Source organism: Papio anubis, chromosome 4 (genome assembly GCF_008728515.1).
Source record: "Papio anubis isolate 15944 chromosome 4, Panubis1.0, whole genome shotgun sequence".
Lineage (NCBI taxonomy): Eukaryota > Metazoa > Chordata > Mammalia > Primates > Cercopithecidae > Papio > Papio anubis.
In genome coordinates this window covers 18624703-18637184 of record NC_044979.1, presented here as the reverse complement: position 1 = coordinate 18637184, position 12482 = coordinate 18624703, and the positions used below count along the sequence as shown (strand labels likewise).

Here is a 12482-nt window from a genome sequence, read left to right as displayed (position 1 = left end):
CTTATACCTTTGCCATACTTGTTTTACATTCTTGTTTTACATTTGTTTCCACTATTAATTTGCGCTTACACTTTGTTCTACACTCTTTTACAATGCATTTCTAAGGTTTCTTCACCTGATTTATGACTTTGCTTATATGTTTTAAGACTTGTTTTATTCACTTTACTTGCTTCTATACTTACCTTTATTACCTTTCTACATCACTTGTTTACATTTCGCTTTACACTTCGCTTACATTTGTTTTATATTTGTTTGATTTTGTTCTCACACCCCGCGCCACACCCGGCCTCACACCCCTCACACCCACTCCACACCTGCCTCTGCCACCCGCCTCCACAATCTCGGCCCCCACACCCAACTCACACCTCGCCTCCTATACCTGCTTCCACACCCACCCACCTTCAGCACTGCTGCCACACCCGCCTCACACCTGCTCCATACCCGCCCCACACCCACGCACACCCGCCTCACACCCGCTCCACACCCGCCCCACACCCGCCTCACACCTGCTCCATACCCGCCTCACACCCGCGCCACACCCGCGCCACACCTGCCTCACACCCACCCCACACCCGCCCCACACCCACCCCACACCCACCCCACACCTGCCTCACATCCGTACCACACCCGCGCCACACCCGCCCCACACCTGCCTCGCAGCTGCTCCACACCTGCTACATTAGCATTTTTCACCCTATCAGCTCTGCTGGCTTTTCTTGTCAATCACCAGATATGAGACAGACAAAGTGTCACAATTCTCACCCAGACCAGAGGACAATCTGCTTCTGCTCAAAGGATTTGGGGGTGAATGTAGGGAGAGTGAGCATTTTTATTATTTTATTTCATCTCAAAAAGCGTGTTGACCTTTCCCAAGTGCTGACACAACTTGGACTTATTCATAAAAGAAATCAGAATGGCCCTTGTGGGAAAACACAGCAGCCCTGTCTGAGTGCCACTGAGGTGACCGAATTGCTGTGCGGTGCAGTTCTGAAGCTTCTGCTGGTCTCTTACGTGGCTCAGTCTGCGGGGAAAGGAGGCTCTGTTCTCCAGATTCCAGGGTGTCTGCCTTCAGGTCCAGGCTGTTTCCAGAAAAGATGAAAAAGCAGGGTGCCAGAGCACAGCCTCGTCTGACCCCTTTGGAACTGAGGGTACAGACATCACAACCCCCAGCTGCCTGCCCTGGTTTCAGCACTGGTGTTTGCTATCAGCTCCAAGCACATATAATTGCATTAGCAGCTTAGGATCTCAATGGGTTCTCCCAGCGCTGGCCTTTTTCCGTTCCTCTCTGTTACATGAAAGGCTCATAACAGAGAGAGGGAGCGGCGAGAAGCCACAGGCTGCTCTTAATGTCTTATGGGCAGGAACAGGGCGTAACAGTAATTACTGTAATCATTGCATTTCCTCTAGGATATTTAGGGAAGTCCAATCTTACAGCTTGAAGTAAAATCCAGCATAGAATTATTTTTAATTTTTAATTATTTGTATTACCAAACTAGCATGCTTATACTTTAAAAAAAAAAACACACACACACACACACACAGTCCCAGCCGGGCATGGTGGCTCCCACCTGTAATCCCAGCACTTTGGGAGGCAAGGAGGGAGGATCACTTGAGGTCAGGAGTTCAAGACCAGCCTGGCCAACATGGTGAAACTTTGTCTCTGTTAAAAATACAAAAATTAGCCGGGCATGGTGGCAGTAACCTGTAATCCCAGCTATTCGGGAGGCTAAGGCAGGAGAATTGCTCGAACCTGGGAGGCGGAGGTTGCAGTGAGCCAAGATAGTGCCACTGCACTCCACCCTGGGCAACAGAGCGAGACTCTGTCTTAAAAAAAAAAAAAAACAGGCCCCTAAACAATGGAGAAGAATAAAAAAAAAAAAAAAAGGCCGCCCGTCATTCTCCATCCCAGTCCCATCCCCTAGAGAAGATAAAGAAATTTAAGTATTCTTCTAGAAATGTTATGTTCATACATAAGCATATATAGTCTACCCTTTAAAAGTAAAGCATAAATGAGATTGTGCCATTGCCCTTGGGTAAAATGAACAATCTGATCAAATATTTTCCTCTCTGGGAGAAGCAGCTATCAGTAGAGACATAGACAACAGGGACTCACCAGGACTCACTCAGAGAGGCCAAATTCACAAAGACAGAAAGTAGAACGCTGTCTGCCAGGGGGAGAGGGGAGGGGAGGGAGTTAGTGTTTAAGGGATCCAGAATTTCAGAGGAGGAAGAGGAAAAAGTTCTGGAGATGGATGGCGGTGCTGGTTGCATAATGAATGTACTAAAACCACAGAACTGCACACTGGAAAATGGTTCAAATGGTCCATTTTATGTTTTTTATATATATATATAACCACAATGAAATAATAAACAGATAAGTGAGCAGATAAATTAACTAAATAAACCCAGCCTCACCAGGACCAATTCTGGTGTTTCAATATTCCAGAATTATCACGGCAGCTGATGGACAGTTTGAGACTGTCCTCATTAGATGTTCTCATGTCCTGTGTTAAGGACTTAAGGCTCAGAATCACGGATTCCAGGCATGTGGGAGTGGTACGGACAGGAACAGGAGTGGGAGCCCGTGTACAGGATGCGTTAGGGAAACAGAACTTTGCTATGTAGGGAGGGTATCTCGAGGCCAAGCCTTGACAGAGGCTGTGACGTGCGTCTCCTCCCAACCCCGTGTTACCTGGTCTAGAAAATCGCGTGAGCTAGGAGGCGGGAAGCAGGGCTTGGTTTTCTTGCTGTGAGCCAGATCTGTTGGAGTGGGATAATGCTGAAGTCAGAAAGACTTCTGAATCGAACCCTATAGTCACAGAAGTAGTTGGAGAGGGGGTGGGCTGAGAGGTGCAGGGAGGTGATGAAGAGAAACTGGGGCTGTAATTCTGCCCTCATCCTAAAAGGCTCTATCTCATCCTTTAAAATCCCAAATCAACTGTAACCAGAACTTTTTTTTTTTTTTTTTGAGATGGAGTCTCGCTCTGTTGCTCAGGTGTGCAGTTGTGCAATCTCAGCTCACTGCAACCTCTGCCTCCTGGGTTCAAGTGATTATCCTGCCTCAGCCTCCCGAGTAGCTGGGACTACAGGCGCATGACACCATGCCTGGCTAATTTTCGTATTTTTAGTAGAGATGGGGTTTCACCATGTTGGCCAGGTTGGTCTCCAACTCCTGACCTCAGGTGATCCACCCACCTCCACCTCCCAAAGTGCTGGAATTACAGGCATGAGCCACCACACCTGGCCATGACCAGAACTCTTGAGAGCATGTGCTCTCAACACTCAAAGTCCAAAAGTCTACCCAAGTTCAGGAAGAGAGTGGTTCTTCAGCTCTCCACCTCAAATTTTGTTTCTAGAAGGTTGCATGTAGGTCTGAAGAGTGACAGCATGTTTGTTTAACAGGAACTCAAAGCCAGCAGATCAGGAAAGGATACTTAAAAGGTTTGGAGTTTGGGCTACAGAGGTTTAAGATAGGTCTTTCATGGCAAGGAATGTTTGAAATTGGGCAAGATGTATGACATAACGATTTAGGAATGAGTGGATACAGGTAGGTGAGTTGAAGGGGGTTCTGACAGGTAAGACTGTTGTCTGGTAAGTGAACTGTTTGCTCAAGTGAGCAAACCATTGTCCTGATAGGAAAGTGATTTGCTCAGACAAATTAGCTTGCATTAATTTCCTGAAGCCAACAGTGAAGTTATTTATTGGTTCAGAGGTTTATTTTTCTTAGCAAGAATTTTCTGGAGCAGAGAGGAAGTCACTGACACAGGTGGTCTCAATGCTCAGGCCAAGAGTTGAGTTGTGTAGCTCCAAGTAGACTCATTTCCCAGGGTCACCTGCTGGGCCATAATCAACAAGGTACAAGCTTAAGAGAGCTGTGCCGGGTTTTCAAGTTGCAAGGAAGACAGATTCACTGGTGTTTTCTTGAGTCACGGGTGTTGGTTTTAAGAAACTGGTGAAGTAAGGAAGCTAGAACTCTCCCAGGAACCAGGAACAGCTCTCACTGGCCGGCCTCAAGGAGGAGACCCGACTGGGGGACTGGAAGGTGGTTCAGATGTTTCAGAAGCTACAGTGGCTCCAGCAGTCAGACTGGGGTGTGATCTCACAGCATCAGGAGCCCTGAACACTGGCCCAAGGCTCAGCTTTGAATGCAGCTTGACCAGGTAAACCTGGAGACTGCATCAACACCCGCAGCCTCCAACACCCCTGACCAGCTCATGGCCTTAATCCCAAACCCAGGTCCTAAACTACCTCTCACTGTGCATCACAAGTCACTGCCTGGCTTCCTGGCTTCTGATCTGCTGCCTTCTCCAATTCATGGCCTCACTTCATCCATTGATTGCCCTTGACTTTGAGCTACAGGTTTCACCAGCTGTGACTCTAGCCTCAGCTCTGGGGCCACACAGCCTCAAGCACCTGGGTCTTGCCCCAGCTCCAGATGCCTGTCCTAGGTAGCCCATCCTTGGGAAGCAGCAGACAAAACTGCATGTCAGAGACATAGCTCTGGTTGTCATGAGAAGACTGTATTGGAAAGAGGTCAAGGAGAGACAAGAATCTAAACTAAGGAGATGGCAGTAAAACTGGAGACTTGGCAACATAAGAAAGACCAGTGATGAATCTGCAGATGGGGAGGGACGAGTCAAGGATGGCTTCCAGTTTCTGGCTTGCTTAAGCCTGTGTGGCAAACAGGTGGAGGAGAAGATTCTGACGATCTGCTGCTGCTCAGGTCGACTTTGAGGATTCTGTGGATCACCCAGGAGAGACGCTGGGTCTGTGGGTAGAAATAGAAGCCTGGGGTTCAGGCTGGGGCTGGGGTAGGAGGCTTAGGAGATAATAGAAGTTGAATCTGGGAGCGCAGATGAAATCCCTGGGAAGCACCAGGATTTAAGAGGCTGGTGGATGCAGAAGAGCCTGCCAATGAGAGGGAGAAGGAGCGCCAGCGATGGAGGAGGAAACCCACACAAATAATGTCTGAGAGAAACACACACACACACACATAATGGTAAAGATGATGGACGATGGACACAGGCAGGGCACGGTGGCTCATGCCTATAATCCCAGCACTTTGGGAGGCCGAAGCGGGTGGATCACTTGAGCTCAGGAGTTTAAGACCAGCCTGACCAACATGGTGAAACTGCCTCCCATCTCTACTAAAAATACAAAAATTATCCAGGCCTGGTGACACACACCTGTAGTCCCAGCTACTCGGGAGGCTGAGGCAGGAGAATCGCTTGAACCTGGAAGGCGGAGGTTGCAGTGAGCAGAGATCGTGCCACTGCACTCCAGCCTGGGTGACAGAGTGAGATTCTGTCTCTCAAAAAAAAAAGAAGAAGAAGAAGATGGACACAGCATGAACAGCAGGTGTATCTGGGTAAGGGATAAGTGGGTATCTTATGTACTATTCTTCAACTTTTATGTAAGTTCAGAATTATTTCCAAATGAAAATTAGAAAAACAAAACAAGGAAATGTACAAGAGGAAGACAGTCAATTACATAGACAGACCAAGTCAGATGAAGACTGAGGAGTATTCATCAGACGTACCCACAAATGTTCTTTGGGGATCTTGGCATGGGTACCATCCATGGGAAGGAGGGGACAGATGCCAGGCAGCAGGGTTAGTCAGTGAAATGGGAGGAGAGGAAGTGAGAAGGTGAGCGAGGTAAGAGGCTTGGCTGTGAATGGGAAAATAGGATAGGCTGTGGCCCAGGAATGACCCTCCAAGCCCCCACTATGGAAGCAATCCTTCCAAAGCACTTTGCACCCCAACATGGGGCACAAGAGGGGCCCTTCAGTGCTTGACAAATGGATGCATGAAAAGATGGATGAGTACATTTTTTTTTTTTTTTTTTTTGGAGACGGAGTCTCGCTCTGTCGCCCAGGCTGGAGCGCAGTGGCCGGATCTCAGCTCACTGCAAGCTCCGCCTCCCGGGTTTACGCCATTCTCCTGCCTCAGCCTCCCGAGTAGCTGGGACTACAGGCGCCCGCCACCTCGCCCGGCTAGTTTTTTGTATTTTTTAGTAGAGACGGGGTTTCACCATGTTAGCCAGGATGGTCTCGATCTCCTGACCTCGCGATCCGCCCGTCTCGGCCTCCCAAAGTGCTGGGATTACAGGCTTGAGCCACCGTGCCCGGCCTAGGATGAGTACATTTTCAACAAGGACCAAGCGAGCCTAGCCTCGGGGCTGCAGGCTCCTGGGCAGTGAGTGTTAATGGGGTGGGGGCTTGGTCACCCTGGGAAGGGGGCTGAGCAGGGGATCCTGTTTCCCCCAGCCTCATTCCACACACCGTGCTGCCTGCCTCTGATCCCCTTCACACTCAGACTCTGCTTGCCCAGGCCACCCCAAGCTCTGCTCATCTCTACTCTGCACCCACTCCCCGACCTGGTGTTTCCCTCAGGTTCACACGCGAGGCGGCTCAGGACTGTGAGGTGCTGGGGCAGCGCATCCCTGCAGGTGCTGTGCTAGAGATGGCCGTGGGTGCCCTGCACCATGACCCTGAGCACTGGCCAAGCCCAGAGACCTTCGACCCTGAAAGGTGAGTGCTGCGCCTTTTAAAAAGCTCTGAAGGCATGTGTGTGGGGTATAAATTTACCAGTGGAGGCAGCAGCTAGGAGGCACAGACTTAGCAAAAGTGTCCCCAAATAGTCAAAACTTATGGCAATTCAGATAGATGTTTGCAAGGCATAATTTCCAAAGGAAGTAATTATACCATTTTTTCAAGGTCCAAACTGAATCCAGACATTTAGCATTTCAGCAGCCCTGCATGCAAGAAACAAGGCAATTTCAAATGATTGTCTTCCATTCATTCAAGCCAGGACATGGGATACAGGATTGTATTTCAGGTCTGCACTGGAAAGTAAAAGAACATCATTTCCTGTTTTAAAAACGGGCGTCTATGCCAAAACAACAGCTTCAGCTAATGTCTCCATGAATCTAAATTCATGGGATCTGCTGGTTGACCTGGGTCCCCTCCTTCCACCACCTGGCTTTGGTTCATTGTCTCCTCTCATTTCTGGACTCTGTGATTGGAAACATCTGAGCAGGCGGCCACACCCTGGTCCTCATCAGAACCAGTCAATACCCCCTCTGTGTGCGTGGTCTGGCAAGGGAAAGGCTGGCCCGGCACCAGTTGTGTTTTCACCTTTCGTGGCTCCAACTGAATTCAGCCCAAGTCTACAACCCAGTCACTGGGAAAGCGTGAGCAATGGGATCTACACAAATAATATTCCACAGACATCAGCTCCTGAACACGCTGCAGCCACAGGGCTTACAGCCTCACAATAAAGTCCAGGGTAGTAAAAGGTGAGCTCGCTGTTCCAGAAGAGTGCCACCTAGCTTCACTGTCATGGGCTGCACGCTGCAGGTAAATGCACTACTTGGTAGGAGATTCAGCAGTTCTGAGGAAGGGCCTCCAGCTCTCCAGGTACTGCAGCTCCCAATGGTTCAAGTGTCTAGTGCAGGGGCCTGCAAAGCAAGCATGCGCAGGAGAGGTGCTGCCAGTGTGGTTCAAGAGACCTGCAGGGCAAGTCAGTAGGACACGCCCCCCAGGGTGGGCCCGGGAGGTGCTGAGGTGCCTGGTACCCTGCCAAGGAAGTAAGCAGGTGGTGGCTGGGTCATCCTGTGGGAGGGGAGGTGGTGCCCTGGGCCCAGGTGAGGACTAGGATCGCCAAGCCCTGGGGTTCAGGGATGCCGTGTTTAGACTCTGATTGTGGGTGGCGGTGAGTCTGTGGGCTTATTAACCACACATCGAATTCCTAAGGAGAGGCGGGGAGGGCGCTGTGGACATTCCAGGTGATTCTGCGGATTCAGCTCTGCCTCTGGGGCTGTGCAGGAAGACAGGAGGCCAGGAGCAGAGAGTGACCGAGGCTCAGGAATGAGCAGCCATAAGCTCCCAGAGCCTTGGGGACATCCTTGTCTCAGATGCAGGGGTGGCTCAGCTGGAGTACAGGGCTGCAGAGGGGAGGAAGAGGGTGTTCTGAGCCAGCCCTGACCACACGGACCTGCAGGTTCACCGCTGAGGCCCAGCAGCAGCACCGGCCCTTCACGTACCTGCCCTTCGGGGCCGGCCCACGGAGCTGCCTTGGGGTGCGGCTAGGGCTGCTGGAGGTCAAGTTGACACTGCTCCATGTGCTGCACAAGTTCCAGTTCCAAGCCTGCCCTGAGACCCAGGTGAGGCCCCACTGCTCAGAGGCAGGGGCAGGGGCGGGGGTGGGGGGGCCACCCCAGTTGTCTGCATGAGAGCGGGCCAGCCTGGGGACAGCATCAGGCTCTGCCTCCGTGAGCCTGGGCGAGCTCCTTAACCTCTCTTGGCCTCAGTTTCTTGATTCATAAAGTGGAGATGATAATAACACCCTCTACCTCTTAACGTCCTGTGAGGATTCAGTGAGTTCACATAGCACTCAGATAAGCCGTGGCACGCTAACCCGAGGACATGTTAATCATTGTTATTAGTATTGTTCTCTGCACATCAGGGCTGGACCTCACCTCGCTGTAGCTCTTCTCACTTCCACAAAGGGCACAGAGACAATGGCATTTGCAGTTGTGACATGTGCCTGCCTTTGTGGGGTGGGGGGTGCATGGCTTGTCCTACAGAGGCTGGAGACACTTCCTCTGGCTCCTCCTGACAGAGCAAGGTGCTGTCTGCTTGGAGGGGAAGCTGAGGGGTTTCAACTCCTTGAAGGGTACCCCCAGCTTTGCCTTCCCCTCTTGTGCAGACACTCACATGTCCCCATGGCCACAGCCTGGTCCCTCTCACAAGTGGTGACACAGACTCTTCCCAACAACATATGCCTTCATTCCTGAGGTCCCAGACTGGTGCACAGACCCTGTCCTCACCCAGAGAGCTGGGCTCCCCTGAAATGGGGCCCTACCCACTTTTCCAGCACTATTTCCCCCGCACATCACACACTCCAGATCCAGCAGACCAATTCCTCAACACGTCAGGGAGCTTATATCATCCCCTTTCACACAGCAATCTCGCAGAGTAGGAGTGACTATTCCCATTCTTTAGATGAGAAACTAAAGCTCAGAGAGGTTAAATAACTTGCCTAAGGCCACACAGTTGGACTGCCGGCTTCGTGATGGCAGGGACCCAGCCTGTCATATTCACTGTTGGACTCTGCAGCATCTAGCTTAATGTCAGGTGCATGACAGGGACTGACTCATTCATTCAACATGAATGAGCAAATGGATAAGCAGCCAGAGATGCAAGAAATGGGGGTCCTCACCCAGATCCTGCTGACTCCCAAGCTCTCCCTCCTTCCTGACATCCGACTGCATCTCTGCACAGCGTTAGCTATTCCCTGTCCATTCCAACCACTGCTGTCCCCTGCACCTATCCTCATGCTGGTCCTGCCACCCGGAACCCTCCGTTCAGCTGCAGACCTGGACACGCAGGCACAGGAAGGCATAAGGACACAGTGACAGCGACAATTCTAGATTGAAACAGGCAGTGTCTCTGACAGAGAACATGGGACCAGCTGCTGGTCCTGGAAGAATAATGAGCTTGGGTGGGGGACACAAGAGTCTGAGGTACTGAAATTGAGCGCATTCACACACTCTAGGCTGGAGAGAGGGAGGGGCAGATCGACAGCGCAGAGCCAAACCAAGTGAGGTCAAGGGGCAGACGGAGGAGCAGCCCCACTGCGTCAGGGCTTCCACGTGTGTGGGGCTTGCCTCACTTCCCCATGATCTCTATATAACAGCCAGCCCAGTCTCCCAAAACACTGCTTATGCCTGGCACTCCCCAGCTTAAGAACCAGCCATGAGTCAAGGGCTCCCCATTCTTCCTTGCCTGCTGACAAGTGCTAGGGCCTGCAGCTTTTTCAGATGCCTTTGAGGGCTGTGGTTCCTACAGGAGACACGTACAGCCCCAAGCAGTAAGACCCTGGTGACTCATTGCTGTCACATTAGCCACTGGGTCATCATTTTACTCATAGCTCCAGAGGAAACCCAACTCCTTGAGTAATTCTTTGGCTTTTCTTCAAAGCCCCAAGTCCACCACTGGCTCTGCCTTTTGGACATAGGAAAGCTTTCTGGATGTCAGTGAGGCCAGACCACAGCACATATGAGCAGGAACAGCATGAAGCTGCTCTCCCCAGAGCCCCTCAGCCAGAGGGCATTGCTGTTACTGGCCAGGACTGGGGAGTGAGATGGGGAGGATCGGCAGGGATGGCTGCAGTCACTGAAAGATAGGTTTGGGCCTTTGCTCTCTGCTTTCCTCTTCTGTGACCTTGGACAAGGGACTTGGCCTTCTTGAACCTCCAAGTCTTCATTTGTACAGTGAGACACTACTACCTCTTTGACAAATATTTTAATTTTCTCTACTTTAGGTACCGCTGCAGCTAGAATCCAAATCTGCCCTAGGTCCAAAAAACGGTGTCTATATCAAGATTGTATCCCGCTGACACAGAAGGCCGCCGGGTGGAGGGAGGGCACCCCCAAATTCAAAGAAAACCCTGAGTGTGGATATTCAGAATTTTGGGAAAATGTCACTGAAGGGATTGAAAGAGTGCCTGGCATGCAAGGATAAGAGGTTCTTTACATAACATTTCCTAAATGCTTAATAAACGTTTGTTGCACTTAGTTTTGACATTGCCAATGGGGTTTGAACCAGTGCTCTAACTCCCTAAATGAAGGACTGCTGATAAATAAGCGAAAATGTAGTTTTGACAAAACAACTGAGAATGTGGGGTTTCAAAGGAAGTCCCAGGCTTGTGCTGAAAGGAATCCATGGTGCAGGGCACACGAGGACACCCAGGTAAGCCTGTCCTGATGGCACCAGCTCATGGCTCTTTCGGCTTCTCGTGCATTGTGGAGTTGTAGAGAATGACATTTATCAGTAGTTCAACCTCAACAGTGGTTCCAAAGCTTTATAATGCTTTGATTTTCCTAGGTAGGGTAGTACCAACTTTCTAGTCAAGTTTTAATCGACAGAAAAAGGAGAGAGTCTGAAAAATGACATACTTTTTCTTTTAAAGAACACTGTATTGGCCGGGCGCAGTGGCTCACGCCTGTAATCCCAGCACTTTGGGAGGCCGAGGCGGGTGGATTGCCTGAGGTCAGGCATTCGAGACCAGCCTGGCCAACATGGTGAAACCCTGTATCTATTAAAAATACAAAAAAATTAGCCAGGCGTGGTGGCGCGTGCCTGTAATCCCAGCTACTTGGTAGGCTGAGGCAGGGGAATTGCTTGAACCAGGGAGGTGGAGGTTGCAGTGAGCCGAGATCGCGCCACTGCATGCCAGCCTGGGTGACAGAGCAAGACTCCATCTCAAAAAGAAACAAAAAAACACTATATTAATTTTGATCAAAGAATCAAAACACAGAGGTGATTTTTTGTAAAAGTTATTATTGTGCTGCTAAGCAGCTCACATTCAACCAAGCACTTGCAAGGTCAGTCTCAAGGTCAGCCACCAGCAGCTGTGCACTCGTGGCTGCTGGTGAAGAGCAGCATCACCTCCGTGCCTCAGGGGCCTCTTCTGTAAAATAAGGAGGCTGGCCCCAATCAAAGACCTCTTCCTCCTCTAGTTGACACCTGAGCAGCTTTAAGGGGCTGGATGTTGTATAGAGAACGATCTTGCAGAAATCTGGAAGCCCCTTATGTGGCACCCAGATGCTGATGACCCACCTTGAGAAACTTCAGGCCATTTTGTGAGTGTTGGCAGAACGGGTTTCCACATATTCACTGCTGGGACTGCCACCTCCAATGTTTGATGGTCCCCCATCCCCTTCAGCCCAGAGCACCCACTGCGTCCCTCAAAGTACCCCATGGGGGGGCCCTTTCTCTCATTCTCTGGCCCTCCGGGCAGGAAGAGGACACCCCAGCTGCCCAGCACCGGGCCAGGCCTGTGAGTGACTGCTGCCTCAAGGTGCAGGGCTGTCCTGTGGCCCTCCCCACACCCTTGTTGCCACCACCTGCCCTTCTCCATTACCTGGCCCCTCTGCAATGCCCAGCCTGGGACTCAGACTCACTGAAGAAAACCATCGGCCTCCCTGCCTGTCCCACAATCCCTGACCTCCCCATGGCCACCACCACCATAGAACCTCAGCCTGCAGACAGGCCCAATGGCGCACTCAGCTCCCTGCCTGGAACACAGCCCCACAACCTGAGCCCTCCCTTGGGACCTCTGGCCCCACTCCCCGGGCCGTCAGCTCCATCCAGCTTCCCTCACCTTCCCCGTTCAGGTGGTCATCACCTTCAGACACCTCATGTGTCTGAGGCCTCCTCATGTGCTGGGGTCACTGGACTCCAGTCCTTCTACTGTGTGAACCCACCAACCCCACCTCTGCTTAAATCCCACTGTTCACATCCAATACTAGCTATCACAGGGCAGGGAACTGTACCGCCTGGTCCTCCAAAAAACCCTCTTGCTAGATTCCCAACTGGGTCCTCACAAAGATTCTGGCCAATCCCACACACATACACCCATGTTCCAGACCCTGCCACCTCTTGGCACCAAACATCTTGAGAGTCACAATCATTT

General features: G+C 51.1%; 1 protein-coding gene across 7 annotated transcripts in view; it reads left to right on the top strand.

Annotated features, from left to right (window-relative positions):
* TBXAS1 (thromboxane A synthase 1) overlaps positions 1-12482 on the top strand; it is a 213263-nt gene that overhangs the window by 188895 nt on the left and 11886 nt on the right. For 5 of the 7 annotated variants that reach the window (XM_031665114.1, XM_031665111.1, XM_031665112.1 and 2 more), the window contains 2 exons: positions 6395-6532; positions 8004-8166. In XM_031665114.1, coding sequence (XP_031520974.1) covers positions 6395-6532; positions 8004-8166 — 301 coding nt within the window. Of the gene's footprint in view, positions 1-6394; positions 6533-8003; positions 8167-10328; positions 10598-12482 lie in introns of those variants that run through there. The other 2 variants (XM_017957224.3, XM_017957223.3) reach the window with 1 other exon arrangement.